This window comes from Natator depressus, chromosome 1 (assembly GCF_965152275.1).
Source record: "Natator depressus isolate rNatDep1 chromosome 1, rNatDep2.hap1, whole genome shotgun sequence".
In the NCBI taxonomy this organism is placed as follows: Eukaryota; Metazoa; Chordata; order Testudines; family Cheloniidae; genus Natator; species Natator depressus.
The window spans coordinates 189,600,618-189,619,614 of NC_134234.1; the positions used below are offsets into that span (position 1 = coordinate 189,600,618).

Below are 18,997 nucleotides of genomic sequence, written 5' to 3' on the forward strand. Positions count from 1 at the left end.
AAACACTAACAGATTATACGTTGCTTGAAATACTAAGGTAGTATGCTTATGCAATTTACTTCAATTTACTAAAACAGTGTCCTGAAGCATTTTTTAATCCATTACTGCTTTATCATCTTTAAAAGGAGTTCATGTAAAAAAGCATAGGCAACTAATTTGTGGAGTAGGCATTTAAAGTGAGTTTTTCCAGTACTTGTTTGCTGTAACACTGACGAAGAACTGATTCCCCCCCCCACCAAGGTATCTTCAGAGTACCTCGATGTTTAAGGATATGTGTCTGTTCAATTACCAGCTATATTTGTTCTATTGAAGGGCACAATCAAATCCTTGTAAGCATTTTTTTCCCAATTTAGGACTACTCCCAGGACAAGTGGTTTCACCACCATATGAGCAAAGCTCCCAAGTATATAAGAGCTTGTAAAAATTACTCCCAACAACAGGTTGGACCACATTTTAACCATGTACTAAAATGTCAAGAATATGAAATTTTCAGCCTAAAAGCTGGTTTTTCCTCATTTCAAGTACATGATCTCAGGGGATGTAGTTTTAATCTAACTATGACACTGCTCCTTCAGTGCTGTTATTTCAGAAAACATGTAACTGTCACCTGGAGGTGGGGAGGTTTCTTAACTTCAAACTAGGCAACCTTAACTCAGCCCCTCCTAGAGATGACAGTTATCACCCTTTAACTGCCATTCTGCACACAATTTTTGCACTTACCTATCTACTACTAGAACAAGTTACTACACCAAACATCCATAATTTCTACTGTTGGAGAAAAAACCTGATAAATGAATGTGCAGAAAGGTGACTCAAGGTAAGTTTGAGATTTGTCATTTGCTAGGTAGCTGTGGCAATAGTAAGTTGTATGCTTGTGGGTGGGGGATAAATGTTATTTATTATTAGGTACGCTAATTCTTTGATTTTTTTATTTGTTGTGTTTTGTGTATGACTAATTGCTTCTCTAGTCTTTCATATTTTAGTTTTAACAGATGTTAAGAGTATTGTGTACTAGGGCACTTTAAAAAATGAAAACCCTTTTTTGCCTTCGAAACAGCTATGCTTTTCTAGGGGAAAGACACTTAACACACTTGGTTTAACTATGCTTGTTTTTTTGTTTTATAAATCCTGGTGATTCCGCAATGTTCAATTTCTCAACACCACTTTTGGGTTCAGAGACCGTCTGTAGTACACACTAAAGTTTTGTTTCTTACGAAGTAACTATAAATACAGCCAAAAACTTCATGCTTATTGCTTCTAATTTAGGAAATTAAGATACTTACACTTTGTCAAGGTAGGATGGCCTTTTTTTCCTTGGAGTCAGTAGTACTGTCACAAAGATGGTAATGATAAAGAGAGCAAGAACTGCTCCAATTACAGCCCCCGCTACAGCTACAGAAGATGTCTGCTTAAATGGCACATCTGTAATGTAATGCACCACAGATTATCCTTTTTGGGTATTATTTTGTGTTTTCCATCCTCACAAAGCTAGTCATTTAAGCGACATTTTGGAAACTATATCTACCTGCATCATCATGCAAAAGCCGTTTTTATAGTGTAAGATGTTCTTTCAAAGTCTTCGTAATCAATGCCAGCTGCCCAGATCTCATTAACTCTACTTAACAAGCTAGTTTGTGGATATAAAGAAAAGGCAGTTTATGAATAAACTAGCTCTCTATTTTAAGCCTTTGAGATTAATAAAAATCAGTGAAGAAAACAATACAGTAACAGCATGCTTTTTATTACTATTTCAAACTTAAAGAGACAGTGCAATATACTCAGGTGACAGCTTTTTTAAAAAAAACCATTGAGAATTGCAAAAACTGGGACCAAGCAAATTAGTTTTAAAGAAAAAAAGTGAAACAGGCTGCAAAATGCAACATGCAAAAATACTAATAAGTTAACACTTACCAAAACCACGCTTAATACCATGTCCTCTCCAAGACCTAACGCTTTTAGAAAGCATTAAAAATTTTCAGTGCATGTCTTATTTTGACCAAGTTTTAACAAACTGCTACTCTAACCAGACTTCTAGAAAATTTCCTTTGAGATTTCAAGTGACCCCCAACAATATAAAAAATAAGTACTTTGTGACAACTGACCATAGCTACATCACTGCTGATTTTAATTTCAAATACTTGAAACTATTGAGTCTGATATAAAAATGTCATAAGTGCTACAGTTGTACTCATCTCCCCCCCCCCCCCCCCCCCAAGTATTTTAAATGTGGTTGGAAGCTTCAAATGGAAGCTCTCTCAGTTGCAAACACGTTGCCTTGTGCAAACCGGTGATTTTGCACAAGTTCGATAATTATTCATCATCCTCACAGTAAGCAAATCAAAGTATCACACAGTTGAAAAACAACTTCCATGGACTTTAGAGGGAAAGGGACAGGAATTCAAAATTTAACAGTAAAATATAGCTAAATGTGAAGTTAAAAAGACTTTGTATCCTCTGCTACAGAAATGTTAGGTGGGGGGTTGGTTGTTTTTAATCATGAAAACACGCCCTTTTTCCATCAGCGAGAGTGGATTAATTTCAATTGGCCAGACTACACTCCCCATAGGAAGGTCTTTCCAGTATTCCACACCATAGAATTTTATGGCACAATTTACACTTACAGTGTAGTTAAGGCTATAAAAAAAAACGTCTGATGCAGCTGTATTTTACAGATCATTGTCTCAAGTTTGTCTCCTTATCTCTCACAAAAAGACTGCCAGTCACTTATTTTCTACAAATGATAGGTCACCTCTCTCCATATGCATAAGCTTCATATTATAAAAAACAGCCTACCACACTGAAAGTCACAATGGTACAATCCAGATTAATTTCCTCCCAAGGCATGGGGCTTCATTTTCTACTTCAAGCCTGAGGTTCCCTCTGCTACGTGCCTCTTCTAACCACAAGTGACCTGGGCACATTCACAATATACTAAAAGCCAAGTTTAAATGGCAGTATGTCTAGAATGCAACAGAACAGTACTTCAGAAACAGAGCTTGTCAGTTTGATTTTGTTGTTGTGCACAGAGCCAAGCAGCCAACTCATGTGCAGGTACTAATCCATCTGAAGCTGTGGATACCACGCATGCTTTTGAACTTCAACTGTCAAACACGTGAAGCTGTGACAATCTGGCATTTCACATTCTGGCCATCTGCTATCCCACTGGCTTTGTACAGCCTTGGGCAGACTAGGATATGCAAGCTTTCATTCCAGTTTCCCAGACCACCTGTTTAGCTTCAAGCTCTATCGCTATGTAAGACCTGGCTTTGCATCCCATATATTATTACCTGTGTACAATTTTGCGTACTTGCCTGGGAGTGCACACATGGGTGTCTACTGCTTCTAGCTTGTGAACCCCAAACTAAGACACCCTGTTAATCTTTTGCTTCATCCTCATTTTCCTCACCTTTTAGCTATTCAGTCAATACCTACTTTTCATCTCAATTCTGTCCCCTCCTCAGGTTCTCCACCTGTAAAGTCTACGGGTAGCTCAATGACTGCCAGGAATAAGTACTATTTCATACTACAAAAGGATCATTATTTTTATCTCAAGGTTTATCTTAACCTTCAAGGCTCTAATTAGCTTTTAACAGTTACTCCCCCAACCCAAACTCCCATAGTAAGATACTGGTCTAATGGTTCGGTCCTCATTCACCCATATGAGTGGACTGTTTCTGCAAACTCCAAGGCAACATTCTAAGGCTAAGAGTCTATTTTTAAATGTGTTGTAGAATCAGGCAACAGCGAGACGCAAATTCTAATGGGACTGACAAGCACTAGGATGGAACCAAGGACTTCAGCAAGAGAAAGTAAGATGCTATTGCTGAAATGCTTATCAGACTATAGAATTCTTTGCATAAGAAATCATAGAGCAACAGTCACCAAGCTAAGTATTTTAGCCAGCCCTACATGAAGAGTACCATCTCTAGAAAGCCTAAGGACCCAAGTTCTGTTACGAGTCCAGCTTCAGGCACTAAAAACCTCCATAGCTCTGATCAATATGGTACTTGAAATTCAAGGTTTGACTGACACCCATGCAGAATTGGCCACAATAAGGTAGTCTTGGCCAAGAAAGGATAACAGCATAGCCATTAATAGTTTTTAGTTTAGTCTCCTAGCTATTTTTGCTGTCAGTGACAAGATAAAAAACCTAATTATTGAAGACGAACCCTACCAAATTGACATGACTGAACTCATGCCAGAGGTTATCCAAGATATTAGTACAGTGCAATATGTCAACTTCACAAGCAGTAAGTCTTCAACTATTATCCTTTTTGGAAGAAAGCTATCTGATGGGAAGATTTCCAAAGACACACTTAACGTGCCTAAAAAATTGTACTGTACATGTCTTGGACTGGGATTTGACCTTCTCCTGGAGTTGGCCTTTCAAGGAGGAATCTGTTTTTTCTTCTCCTCACTGCTTTAAGTTGTCTAGTAAAGATCATAGCCACTGGGGCTGAAAGACTGCAGGTGGAAGGAAAAAAAAAATACAGGCTACTGCTTTTTAATCCCTTGGAGTAAAAGTAACCATTTGAACGATGTGAATATGACTTCATTGAGGGAGTATTTTTCAGGCTTCGTATATTTGCAGGCTTTGTTTCATCTTACAGAGTGTGAGGCTTTGTTTCATCTTACACTTTGGCACTACTGGTTCACTAACTGATCCTGCTTTTCTTAAGAGCATCCACAAGCATATGTCAGATACGTGGAGTGGCTTGTCATGGAGTCATGTTGACTCAGGTGAAGAGAGCAAGTATTGCTTTAATTGCTACTATTACCACACTGAACTCCCTGGTGTTAGTCCCAATCTCTCTCACAACAACGTGGGAGGCAACAGATCAGTGGATAGAGTGGCAGGTAAGGAACCGCTGAATACATAAGACTGGGAAGGTGGTAATCACAGGGTCATCTGCAGTGCTAAGCAAGCTTGTTCCTAGAGCTTCCCTCCATTCTAGACTCAAAACTCCTGGAAAAAATAAAGTGATCTATTTTCCAGGGGATTGTTGGTAGTCAGTGTGCTGATGAGGAATATGTATGGCAGAAGACACCTCCCAAACTGTCTAGTCAGTTCAGCAAAAGAAGACAGCAAGACGAGTCTCAGAGGCAAATCCAGAATAACAAACTCCATTACATTGGACTGGGCAGTAATTTTGTTGAGTCATAACTTCTGTCAGAATGAGTTATGTCATCAAAGGAACAGCTTTTGCTTACACGAAGGTAATGTGTCCAAATACTTAATAAACGTTATGTTAACTGTTTTCTTAACTGAAATGAATGAAGTCATTAATTTTAAGTGATTAACATACCGTTAATAAAGGTAGAATTGTCCTTAAATATCAGCCATGCTAATTGCTTAAGTTTCTCTATATGCTATTTTGAAAGGCAGTTAAATATTTAGAAATAATTTTCAAAGCACTAGTGATACTGAAACAATTCTAGTTGAAGGCTGATTGCTGAACTCCATTTCCCCCAAAAAACCTTTACACTTAATGTACATATATTTGGGTGTGAGCTTTAGCTCGTTATTTCATGTCTTTCAAATCAGTTCTGCACACTACCTGTATTCAAGAACTCAATTTAACAGCAGATGTTTATTTCACACAACAGCTATTCATACTTACAATCAATTCTCTATTTACAGCAAACATACATCAAGTAGGAAACACTGCAACTCTTTTGGAGTCTTAACTCTACCACCAACCTCTTCAGGTTAAAATTTTTAACTCCTCCAAGTTTAATAATTTAAGATGGTGAAGAACACTTAAGAATTTAGGAAATACTCATCTCTAAATCTCAACTTGTTACAAAAACCAAAACCTACAGAAGGCCCAAATAAATTATCTCACATGGACATAAGAGAACATTAACTGTAAACTCTAAGTTAAATTATCTCTCAGAGACAACAAGAAGTTCTATATATAGAATCTGATCCAGTTACTTCAGTGGGCTTTGGAGTAGACCCTTGTGTGTTATGAGAACTCATTTGCATGAGTTTACACCTGAGCACAGACCCCTTTGCTATTGTGCTAAGTTGAGACTTTGGTCAATTAATTTAATACACATCACATAGCTCTCAACTATGAGCCTAACTAGCCTTAGGAAACAGTTTTAATCTGTATATGAATTTACTAGTCTACCCTTCATTTTTGAAGACATGCAGTCATTTGGAATCACAGACTACCGTCAAAAGTCTAATGCAGATGCTGTATTTGTTATAAAGCTCTAAATACTCTGTCATTTTGCAGTGCTTTTACTATTAAAGGAAACATTCAAAGAAGTAGCCGTTAAGTATTCTTAAAATTCTGGTCCAAGCTTGTTAAATTTTTATTTGTGTGGCAATCTCCCCTCTCTCCCAAGTTTTTTTTTTTCATTTCTGGACTTCAACATTAAGGCAAGTTTTTCTGGGTAAGAGTTTTTAAACTCATGAATGCATGTCAAGTTGAGAGCTTAAAATATGATTTCACCACAGAAATTGTAAAAATTAGAGGTGATAAACAGTTAACTGCTGTCAAACTAGATTATCTGAATTAACTTCATTCAGATTCCATTCTATTCATTTGCAAAGCTGAGGTAGTGAACCTACTACTGAATAAGAAGCAAGGTTATTCCAGTTCTTGAAGAAATTGACTTCCAAGCATGCAATTTCATTTCTAGTAACCATCTGCTTCTCCTAGCTACAAGACTGTTTACTGTTTTAGTCAACAGTTCCACTTGTTTATTTGTAACAAAGCAAACCAATGCAATACAAACAAACCCAACTGAGTAATACATACAACTGTTGTTCTGGGGATTCCACAGTGTGCTTGTACAAATTATTTTTCCAACAGCATTAAATAGCAATATTTATTACCCTACTTGCTTTATTTTAAATAGCACTTTTTTTACGTTAACCCCTTTTCATAAATATGCATTTTTAAAAAAAGTATGCTCAACTCTTAAAAGCAATGATGTAATCACAAAGCATTGTAAAAATTTGCCCTTTACCTTTTATGTTCTGCACACCATGTTACGCTGTATTCTGCTAGAGTCTTAAACATATATATCTTAGCTAAATTAACTCCTTGTATTTCCCAATCCCCAGTGAAAAAAAAAAAAACTTACCAGACATCATCTTATTTCTAGTTGAAAATTCTCTCTTTTTAAGATGGAGAATCAGTTTTTGATCTCACGTGAAGAACAGGACTATAACTGACTAATTCTGTACATAGACTGTATAGTACTTTTTGAAAATGAACTGTAGTGTAAAAAAAGGGTTCTCAAAAGTCAACTACAAGACAAAACTTTCCATATCTTCATTGTTTCTCCTCCAAAACTCCTTCACCGAGAATTCTAACTTTTTCAATGCAACATGTTTTCTTTACAAAGTTACCACTAACTATGCACATCGTATTACAGGAAGGCTCATTAAAACAAAGAGGTATTCATTTTTGTGTAGAAAAGAATAATATACCTTTGAAAAAACAGATTTAAGCAAATCCATGTTTTTGTATAGTAAAAATTACTTTTAAGAATTGAATTTACCTTCGATAAACTTCAGCTCTGAGACTAATTCACTCGTTTTTGTCTAAAATGTATATATATAAAAAAACACATGTGCTTAACCAAGATTATACGTGATCATAGTCTCAGGTAAACTGTTTTTAAATCACAAAGCCAAGACAGTTGCTTTTTAACTCTAACCTTGTATGGTAACTTTAATTTAGCACTTGGTTCTTACATGTGCAGTAGACGAATAAAGCATTATGCATCAAAATTCCAATATTTTCAAAGACAGTAGTACAGCATTGAAAAATCATAAAGCAGCTCAGATACATTTAACCCAGAATTTTACAATATCAAAAGCTTGAAAATCAACTTGTTTTTCCTCAAGTAAAAATATAAACAACCTGAAAGTGATCAACTAATGAATGGAACTGTATGAATCAAGTTAAGGTATCAGTGGTTACTACACATACCACTCCTTCCGGGATATTACTGAGCCATCTACATGTGACACAAAGTCTTCTTCATTGTCATCATAACATTCGCCACCCATGTACTTCATTCCCAGTGTTCCTCCTTCATAATAATCCATTGGTCTTTCATACCGTTCTTGGTACCTGTTAATATTGTCTACATTGTTCCATTCTGGTTTGTCTGGGTCTTCTAAATAATCTTTTGATATTAGACTGTTCACTGGATGTTTTATTTCTTTTTTTAGACTGTCAGGGTAAGAATCCACATCATCTGACTGGAGAACATCTATTTGAGACTCTTTTTGCATATCTGATGGTGGAATGTAGTTCTTAGCAAAGTAGTCACCACGGAACGTCCGTCTTCTCCTATAGCAGATAATTCCAACCAAAACACTTACAAGTATCAGAAAGAGAGCCCCACCCACTGCACTAGCGATGATGGTACCCCAACTGTCTTCCTGCATTGCTGGCAAGGTTGATGTTGGAAAATGTATTAGTTTTGGTTCTGTTGCTAAACCTGTGATGCCATCAGTTGAAGGATGCCATGGAACCGTGGGTGGCCGTGTAGTAGTAGTAGGAGGATCTAATGGAAAGAGGAATGGGGTAGACAAGACACAGAAAAGGCAAAGAATGTCAATGCAAGCTAAATCAGTAGAGGGTTTATAAGAAAGCCAAGTTGATGAACATGTAAATATGTGGTTCTCTACTAACAGACAATAGTTTTTCATTCTTAAATTTCTAAGAAGTCTGAGCAATTATCAAGTACTTTTGCAATACAGATTATAGTTTTCCAACTAATTCTGAATTGGCTTCTGTGTATTCATTTTGCGCTATACGATAAGCAGAGTGGGGAACTGCTTTTGTGGCACAAAAGCAATCACTGTCAAACTTTAAAGTAACCATTAATTCTCCTGAAAGAATGGAGAAGTTCCTTTCAGTTTATGTAGGTTTTAGAGTTTACTATTTCCAACCAGTTTTATCTCATCCATGGAGGATATTATCTACTGCAAAAAAACAAAACAAAACCAACCATTAACCAATTCCTCAACCAAAAGGTAAGAAATGGTTGAAAAATTAATATTGGCGAAGGACAAATAGTGTCTTCACTTTTAACTTAAACTTTTAGTAAATTTTGAAATTTTTCAATGCATTGAAACAAACTCTTAAAGAATGAAAAACTATACATTGTGTGCTAAGTTAGCAGAAAGTAAGCTATTGATTTTAATTATTCTCCCCAAAACATTGGCTGTGTTAATAGAACCTCAACAGCCTAAGTGGGGAATGGTGAAGGAACTCAAAGTTAATTATGTTATGCAGTTCTCTAGTTATGAATTTCCTTTTAAGAGAATGATGTCAGTGTAACAATGCAACTTTATATTTGATAATCACTGTTTTAGAAAAATAAATAGTCTACAGAAACCAGTTGAAGAAAGTCACTGAAAATAGTTTTTTGCAATATGTAATAAATAGTACATTTCCAGAATGTCGATTGATTTAACTCGTTTTTAAGCAAATTTTAATTTTTTTCCCCTTAAGTTCCCTGTCTCCTTCATAATGACATACATTCTGAGTTTTATCTTGCTCTCTCAAGAGTATGCACTGAACCATCACTTATAAAATCTGCTACTGGGATTGTACGAGACCTTTTCTCTTTTGAGTTTCGAAGTCAACTGGCGATGTACATGCTTCTATATGTAAGAAGCGCCTGGAGTCATATAAGACTGCCTAATATCTGCAAGTGGTTTAAAATGAAGTGACTTCACGATCTCTTAAATTGAAAAATCAAATATACTAAGTATAATTTCTTAAATGCTGTATGAATTAGTAGCTTATCACCAGCTGCAAGCTTAATTCATCCAAGAGTTTTTAAAACTGAAAAATTTTGACTCATGACTTCAGTTTACATTTTAGAGAGATTAAAAAACCTGCTTACACAATAGATACCCAAGTATCAAGCTATCTTTAACTCACTCTTAACACTGTTTGTTACTAATGAGGCAACTAAACACCAATAGTGAAACTAATGAGAATGGTTAAAGTAGCATTTAAGCTACTCAGCCTGAAATGGTAGTAACTGAACAAAACTAGAAGTAAGATACAAAAAAATTCAGTGCCTCTGACAAATGCAATGTTTACAGGCTCTTGTTGAGCAATGTTTTTCAATTTTTTAAAAATAGGTAACACTAACAATTGTGTAGAATTGGTTATAAAATTCTTATACTACATTGAGTAATTTATCTTTTCAATGCACACAATACTTACTGCAATTGATTTCTTCATCTGCATTTCATGTATTGTGTCACATAATGATTTACTTATGTTGCCAAGTTCTGTTCAATGTATTTACTGCTAGTTTTGTAAAAAATCTTTTGAAAGCAACAAACTGTGGCCCATAGTGATTTGTTAACACATCTATATATAAAATTAAGTGAATTTAGGATAAGAAAGGAGAGAAGATGCACTAAAGTAATGAAGGGAATTCAGATTATGATTTTAGTGATCCAGAAGTTCAACCTGAAGTGAAAAAAAAAGCTTTGTTTCATCCTATAAAGGGAAAAGGATGAACAACCCCAATTTACCAGGATCATCATCCTTAGATTTAAGGGCAGAGACTGAAATCAATTTCCCCCCCAACCCCCAAATCAAGGCTGACAACTATTTGTTATATTAAAGAAATAAAGGTTAGATGCATATCTACAACACTTCAGATGGCATCAGAACCAGGTAATGGTAGCAAATTCAAGATTTAAGAAATAAAAGCTAGTGCTATAATCCTTCCTTAGTTCTCCTCACCAGAGAGAACTGTTTTCTGAAGTTTCATCCCTTAAATTCTTCCATTTGTGTTCAGAACTAAGCAATGCTTGCTTCCTGGAAAGCATTTTCCAATTGCCATCAAGTAAAACCAGTGTCAACTGCAGATTTTTTGCTTAAATTGATTTATACAATGTTAATGGTTCTAAAAAAATTTCTTAGTTGAAAACCTGAACTAGTGAGATTAATTTGAATATGTAATACTGTCGACAAGTTTGTGTTATATTCTACAACCAGACTGTCTAAAAGGATTGCAAGTAGCAGCTATCTTAAAATGTCAATTAGAATAGGATTATTGCCCCAGTTTTCATTTCTGTATGTTCAAGTCTCTAGAAAATATAATCCAGAACACTTATTTTGGAGACCTGATCATTCATACTCTTAACAAGCAACAGCTATTAATGCTTCTCTAGTATTTTCTAACATTGAACTCTGTCTTTAAATGTCCCTTTAAATTTAACTTTTTTTGAAATAAAGGTACAGCCTTCCTCCCTCAACTACCAAATGTCAAGGCCAGAATTTCTCCATTGTTGCTGCTATAACAGCTCAAGGCCAAAACTTCCAGAAGCAAGTAGCACTATTGTTTTTTTTGTTAGTGAACTTCAGACATCTCATTTCCAGGAAAGTATCTCATACCCAACCCAGTGAAACAGTGTTTGATATTGGGCACCTGAAAATTGACACACACAAATTAGTCCATTTCGACAAAATTTGGCTTAAGACAGCAGCTCTCAAGCTTTCCAGACTACTGTACTCCTTTCAAAGGTCTGATTTGTCTTGCATACCCCAAGTTTCACCTAATTTCAAAACTGCTTACAAAAAATCAGACATAAAATTGCAAAATGCCATAGCACACTATTACTGAGTAATTGCTTGCTTTTTCATTTTTACCATATCATTATAAAAGAAATCAGTTGGAATATAAATATTGTACTTGCATTTCAGTGTATAGTATATAGAGCAGCATAAACAAGTCATTGTCTGTATGAAATTTTAGTCTGTACTGACTTTGCTAGGTGTGCTTTATGTAGTCTGTTATAAAGCTAGGCAAATATCTAGACGAGTTAATGTATCCCCTGAAAGACCTCTATGTACCCCTGGTTGAGAACTGCTGGCCTAAGAGCTTCTTTAACTTTTATTTCCACTTCAGCACATGCTAACTAAGGAAGTAATACAGTTAATTTTATATAAAGCTAATGATCTGCCTCAACCCACTTACTTGTGCTTCTCCTACTTTACAGTCTAGTACCCCAAATAAGCACCCTTCAGCTGAATGCTTATACTGGAGTATTATTGTTTCTGTTCAATATGTAATTTGTCTTTCAAGAATGAGAAATTTCTGCCCTGATAATTTTCTGTTAGCAGCTTCTCTCCTCATTTAAAACAGATAATGCCTCTCACCTGTGGAATTCTGAAATGATCCAAAGTTGTTGCTTTAGACTCCAGGATTAAGCTGCACCCTTCAACTCAAGCCACTAGAAGATTTCTTCCAGAGCTGTAGGAACACTCCAACAACCAATTAACAGCAATCAGATGGTAACCTTAAGGTAAATAAGGTTAAGTCTCTCCAGAAAAAATTCCATTTCTTATTAGACTATCAGGGTGGGCTGAATAAGGAGACAAGCTGCTAACAGAAAGAAGATCATGTAACACTCATTTCTCATTCTGCTGCATAGCTTCTCTCCTCATAACAAAACAAAAGGTAGTAAGCAGTGATTCAAAGAAATGGGGTGGTGGGTGAGAAGCAAATTTTGAAATGGACTAGGAAGAAGCACACTTCCCTCCTACCCACGATATAAAGCAAAAGCTTTATATAGTTTAAGGAATTATCCAGGAACTAACCCAATTGCATCTTCCTACCAAAGGACGCCTCCAATGTAATCAAAACCTACTTTGCAGATCTTCCGCAGCTGAAGCTCACTCACTTCCCACAATGTCACCTGATGTCCTTGTACAAGAAGTCTGGTTTCATTCCATGAATCATTTCCCAGACACTTGACATGCCAACTAAAGCAAATGATTATCGTTTTGCCTACAAGAACGCTGTACATCTCACTTCAATCAAAATGCCGGGGCCTTCGGGCTTCACAATACAACTATGGTCTGTCAAGATGATGATGAATGACCATCATGGATTGAGTCACTGGTATTCCCTAGATGGCTCTGGAGCGATACAGGCCACAGTCAGGGGACTATTATCTGAAAGAGGACTGAGGCATTTGAAGTTTATATGCGTAAGCTGGGATATACATAAAGCCCTAGAGAAAGGACTGTTGCTCTCCAATTTCTTTTAAGTGCATTGCCTCATCTGTGATCATGCTGAAGAGCTCATTTCCTTGAAATGGCAGTTTTTTCTATAGTTGTTTGGACCTCAGAAGGGATATCTACCATCTGAAGTCAGGACCACCATCTCATGTCACTGCAGTTACCATGCTCCTAGCTGCCAAATCCACTGTATCCAATGCTGCCCAGAGCACCACTGTAGCGGTGAGCTGCCCTTTAGTCATGGAGGATCTAAGCTGCTCCTGATATTTGTTAGGAGACCTTGTCTGTTAATGAGAAGAGTTAATCCCCTAACAAGGCTTGTAGTTTGCCGGGAGTACATGGTAGTTAGCAACTCTGCATTAGAGACTCTGAGGGATATACTTTCTCTGATGTCTAGTTTCTTAGGATACTATGCTCTGATGGTTGGCCAAGTCTGTTCTGAATTTTCCTGTGCAGCTTGGACTATGACCCAAGGCACTGGAAATCCTTGGGTCAAATCCCTTTGCTAGCACCTGAAATCTCTTATCTTATGTTTGAAGCTTTAGAGTTGCTGCCTTGTGAAGGGGATGCTTACTTCTGTACTTTTGCAACCCATAGCCTCTCAAATTTGCATGACTTACCTCCATGAGTAGGCTGAGAGGGGTTCCATGACCCTGAGAAAGCCTTGCTGCGGAAGAGCTGTGACTTCAGACAGGAGTCAAGACTCCCACCCAGCTTGTCCAACTCAAATCACCACACCCTCCCATTAAAAGGGTTGGTGGCTTATAGAAGCAGGACATAGCTTGCCCTCTGATCTTCCAGAAAAGTCGGACCTCTTAGACTTTGCTCCAGGCTTGCAGAGCTATTCCTAATAGTTGTGGTGGGAGCAGAAGGAACTTGCTAGATAGATGCTGTACTGGAGAAACCAGAAAACTACACCCTTACTACTCTAGTTATCTCTAATCTGAGGGGGGGGGGGGGAGAGAGAGAGAGAGAGAGAGAGACCACTGCTAGAAGTTGACAAAAATCAAAAGTGTAAACCAAGTGGATGGGACAAGATGAGTTCCAGCAAAAGCTGCATAATTTCTGGTGGCCTGAGTCTAAAGGGAGGCTTCAGTTCTGGAGCCTCCAGCAACAGTGGACTGCCTCTGAATTCCAGCTCAAAGGCATTATTCATTTGTGTGAAGGAGAAGCTGTGCAGCACTAGACATTGTTTCTGCTATGAGCTCTTTACTGTATCTAACCACAAAAGCAAAAACAAAAAAAAGGACACCCCCCCTTCCCCTCCACACATTATGGCATTTTAGTGCTAGGTATGTGATCAGGTAAAATTCCTCATCAACTTTAAGCTCATTTCCAAATCCTTTTTATCCTCCTCTGTTAGGAAACTGCACAGAAACAGATTAACTTGATGTTCAATTTGGTTTTTACTTTTCTTATTTATTAAGTTTATTTTTGAATGAAATTTTTAGTTTACAGAAGTTGACAAACAGGACTTAATCGTTCTATTGACAATTGTATCTACCTCAATTTATCTTAGAATGTATATTTGCAATCATATACATTAGCACCCAAGCAATTTCTTTTAGCTCAACAACCTTGCAAATTTCAGTTTAGATATTACTACTTTTTTTTTTTTTTTTTTTGGACAAGCGACTAAGGTGTCCTTTTCCTTAGCTCACCATCATTATGACTGTTTACCTACAGATTAATGACTGGCTGGCAAGTTTTTCTGACCATTCTTCCAGACTGGTATGCACTGTTGAAATTTTAAAAGTTTCTTTGATAATCAGTTGGAAGCTTTGGACAGGCATATTAACTATTTATATCTTAAGCTATTTCAGTTATCTTAATACTGACTTTTAGTGGAAAAAAGTCTAAGAACCCTTGTTATCTTTGAAATAGAAAAAGGGGAGCAAAGTAATTTTATATTTGCGGTTATTTCACTTTACAAAGACTGCAGCCACATTATGCTCAGTGTGTGTTAACAACAGATGCAATCCGTTTGTTAAAAACCATAGTAACTAGTTTTTCAAGATCAACTATATTTAAATGTTCAAATTCTATGTATTATAATCTGTAACAGCAAATAAAATTGCTTTTTAAAATTTACAAAAAAAATTATGAAACAGTAGGTATCAATAAGTTTTCCCCTCTTTACAACAGCCCAATTTTAATGGATACTTTTAGTGGTTTCATGTTCACATTTGAAATAGTCAGAAAACCTATTGTAAGATTTGCTCTTGAGCCTTCTGTAATATGTTTACAAAAGCCAGTAAGTGGAGAGACTGAAAGGATAACCCGTGTCTGTTTTAAGAATGGAAAATCAAGCCATGCTTTCAGGTTGGAATTAATTTGTTTTCATGTTGCATTTCTGAATACATTTGTTCCTTCTGGATTTAGCTATTCTTCCCATATATAGACCAAGATACTGTCAATAGTCTATTATAAAAAGTTTTGGGTTTTCTTTGTTTTTTAAATTTTTACTATACTACTGAAGTAACTAATTTCCTAGACTAAGAGTGGTTCACATGTGGCTTTTTCCCCATGATATCCAGTATTAACTGGTGACATGTGAGCTCAAAAGACAACACTGGACTTAAGTTTAGGACAGCTTAACTGGCCAAGAGGTACTGCTGAACTGCTTTTAGTTCAAATATCATTGCACATATCTTGTCATAGTTGAGTTTTGTGTAATTAAATGCTGTAATCATAGACTGATTCACACTTAATGGGGATCATCAAGCAGTTGAAGATTTTGCAACAACTTTGTTTTAGTGTACTGTTTTAAAAAGTTCAAGTTTCATCTTTCCTGCAATGCTGCTAACAGGACAAAAATTTGTATTCATAACGGAGAGATATGTAGTATAAGTGAGCTGTTTGTTTTATCGATCAAATGCAAAGATTCACCTGAATACAAAACCATTTCAATTTTTCAAGAGTTTTCATCTTCAGTAACCTAAAGTGCTATAGGTAAAGTAATTTTTTAAATGTTTTTTATGCCATTAAAGTAGGTTAACAGAAAAGCTTAAAATAAAAAGTTACTACAAAAATCATGATCAGAAAGCATCAGTAACTCTAAAATATCAATGCTTTTAATTAAGTAAAAATATTTTCCTTTATAAACCTTGTATGTTTAGTTCCAGCTGATTTCTTCTGCAATAGTTAATACGCAACTGAACAGGTTTAAGGATTATCATTCCCATTCATATATGTTAGGTGTTCTTGTCATCAATGCTCCAGGACTAAAATAGTTCTGAACTACTATTTTAACAAATAACCATCTCTGTTTAAAATGATTTGATTTAAAATACCCAGGAAGCTTTAAAAACCTTAAATAGGTTTTGTAGAGTTTCTCCAAAGCTTCTTAGGGCAGGTAATCATTACCCACCAGATCTATAGGGGAATCAATTTACCATGTCTCGTCTAGATGCAATAAACTGATCCCCAAACGCGCTGCGCTCCCCTTCGACTCCAGAACTCCAGCTCCCGAAAGTGGAGTCGATGGGGGAGCGGCATCAGTCGACTCGCCGCCATCCTCACGGCCAGGTAAGTCGGCCTATGATACGCTGACTTCAGCTATGCTATTCGCATAGACCAGAGCTTAGTCAACCTTTACAATTAAGCATTAGCTTTCTTCAGTAACATAACAGTTCAAAGAAAAGGAGTACTTGTGGCACCTTAGAGACTAACAAATTTATTGGAGCAAAAGCTTTTGTGAGCTACAGCTCACTGAATGCATCCGATGAAGTGAGCTGTAGCTCACAAAAGCTTTTGCTCCAATAAATTTGTTAGTCTCTAAGGTGCCACAAGTACTCCTGTTCTTTTTGCGGATACAGACTAACATGGCTGCTACTCTGATAACAGTTCAACTAAGACAAAAAAAGCAGAGAATCACAGAACAATTTACAGGTGATTTAACCTCATGAAGATACTGACACTTAGGACAAATTTATTTTTAGGTCACAGAATTGTATATACATACTTATGAACTTCTTCAAGTGTTATTTTCAGGGTTTTTTTTTTTTTTTAAATACTGCAATATTTTGTATAGTGTTCATACAAATTTAGTTAAAAATATTGAAATTCCACCTTTGACAGTATTGTCTGAATTCTCCCCAAACCAAGTGAAGGTGTACTGAGTTCAATATTGCTCACCTTTCCCTCCCATTCGATTACAGTCAACCAGCTCTGAGATATACCAGCATGTGCCATGCTGCTATGAAGTAGTGAAGCCTACTCAAGTAAGTAATTGGTATACAGAGGGTGCGACTTCAAAAGTTTTATCTGTAGATTGTTTGGTGCCATCTTGCTCAACTGCATTCTCCTTTCACAGCATTTAAGAAAGATAAATTTTCCGCTCCAATAGCCAAAGAGGCACTTACTTTACTTCTCGCTCTCAGTGGTCTACAGGCTGAATCAGTAGTTTTCCCTAGCTACAATGCCACCAGGATAGTAGCTACTGAGGTAAGAATGGATTCAGACCTTACCATGAAGATTGGCCCTCGAGACCGTAGAAAGAATATAATGAATTTATAGTTAATGTTCTGAATGCTGCTACCACCCGTTAATTTTATCAATAGATGCAAATGTTTCAATTAAGTAATTCCACTTAGTTTACCCCCATCATCATGGTAATATAATGATGTTAGGTCTCAGCTCCACTATTGAGGCTACTACATATGATCTTCAATAAGACATGGTACCCTTTCAATATGCTGCTATACTCAAAGGAACATGTACTATGATAACGTGGCACTTCTGTCTGCTACTGAGATTCTTTACCATAGCCAGCACTGTAATAAGTGCTTTCCTAATTTAAATACTAACTGAAAGTCCGCCAACAACTGTGGCAATACCCCACCCACAAGAGAGCACCACACAGACAGGAAGGGGCAGGTGGAGCAATGTGCTCTAACCATTTCTGCCCCCTGTAATGAGCTTTATGCTTGCTCTGTAGGAGCGTATGAGCAGTGAGAAGCGTCACTGTTATTCTGACCAGCTCACCTAAGGATAAAGGAATAAAACCAGACTCCCTCAGGAAAGTGTTCTAAGTTGGGTTTTAGAACATTTCTTCCCCCCACCCTCAACTCTTCAATTTTATTTAACTCCTTACCAGCTAAAATCTCTTCCATTTGTCAACTGATCTCAAATTAGGTAGCATAGATGTTGTCAATAATGCTGTCTTCATCAGAGGGAGGGAAACACTTGCTCTTAGGCGGTGGCAGAGGTTACTTCCTTATCTTTATTACCATCACTTAGGGCTGGTATATAGTCTCAGACACTACTGTGGTCCTTTTAAGTACTACGATTTACAGACAGCATACATGACAGAACAATGAGATTACCCAACTAGTACTGATACTATTTCAAGGGGCTAATGTTTATTTCCATTTGTCCTTCCCAGTTTTATATTTCCTTTAATCAAAGACTGAGTTTTAGGTAACCTGATATATAACATGGCTAAAAAACACCACATTCAACTAGACACCTAGTCCAATTTCTGACAGTATTTTAACAAAGCATGTTTAGGAAGGGAAGGGAGAAACAACTCACCTAATATGTAGATCGTCTTTTGATCACTTCTTTGTCCAAGGGAATTGGTCACCTTACAGACATAAGTCCCAGTATAATTGTAAGTCAATGGACTGTTGAAATGCAGAGTATTATTTGAAGATATTAAACCTTCAGGCCATTGTCCATCCAACCTGAATTAGACAATATTTGGAGGCAGTTTAAGCATTCTCAGAAATTACACAATAAAATTTAAATGCAAAATGTATTATCTAAAAAGGTTCCAACTATAATTATTTTATGTTTACAATAGCTTGCCTCTGTGGAATGCAATTATTTTGTTATATTTATTAAAGCCCTTTCAGTTAAAAAACAATGTCAATGTCAAGTCAATTTGTTTATTTTGAGTCTTTTACTCCTGGGAGAATTCTGCCCCACTGCACTTGCGCAGAATTTAAGTCCCCCGTAGATTT

General features: G+C 36.6%; 1 protein-coding gene across 5 annotated transcripts in view; it reads right to left on the minus strand.

Annotated features, from left to right (window-relative positions):
* The window catches only part of NECTIN3 (nectin cell adhesion molecule 3), a 116,341-nt gene that overhangs the window by 38,188 nt on the left and 59,156 nt on the right, over positions 1-18,997 (minus strand). For 2 of the 5 annotated variants that reach the window (XM_074972718.1, XM_074972709.1), the window contains exon 5: positions 18,567-18,718. In XM_074972718.1, coding sequence (XP_074828819.1) covers positions 18,567-18,718 — 152 coding nt within the window. Of the gene's footprint in view, positions 1-1,283; positions 1,423-5,660; positions 8,539-12,167; positions 12,308-18,566; positions 18,719-18,997 lie in introns of those variants that run through there. The other 3 variants (XR_012641999.1, XM_074972700.1, XM_074972691.1) reach the window with 3 other exon arrangements.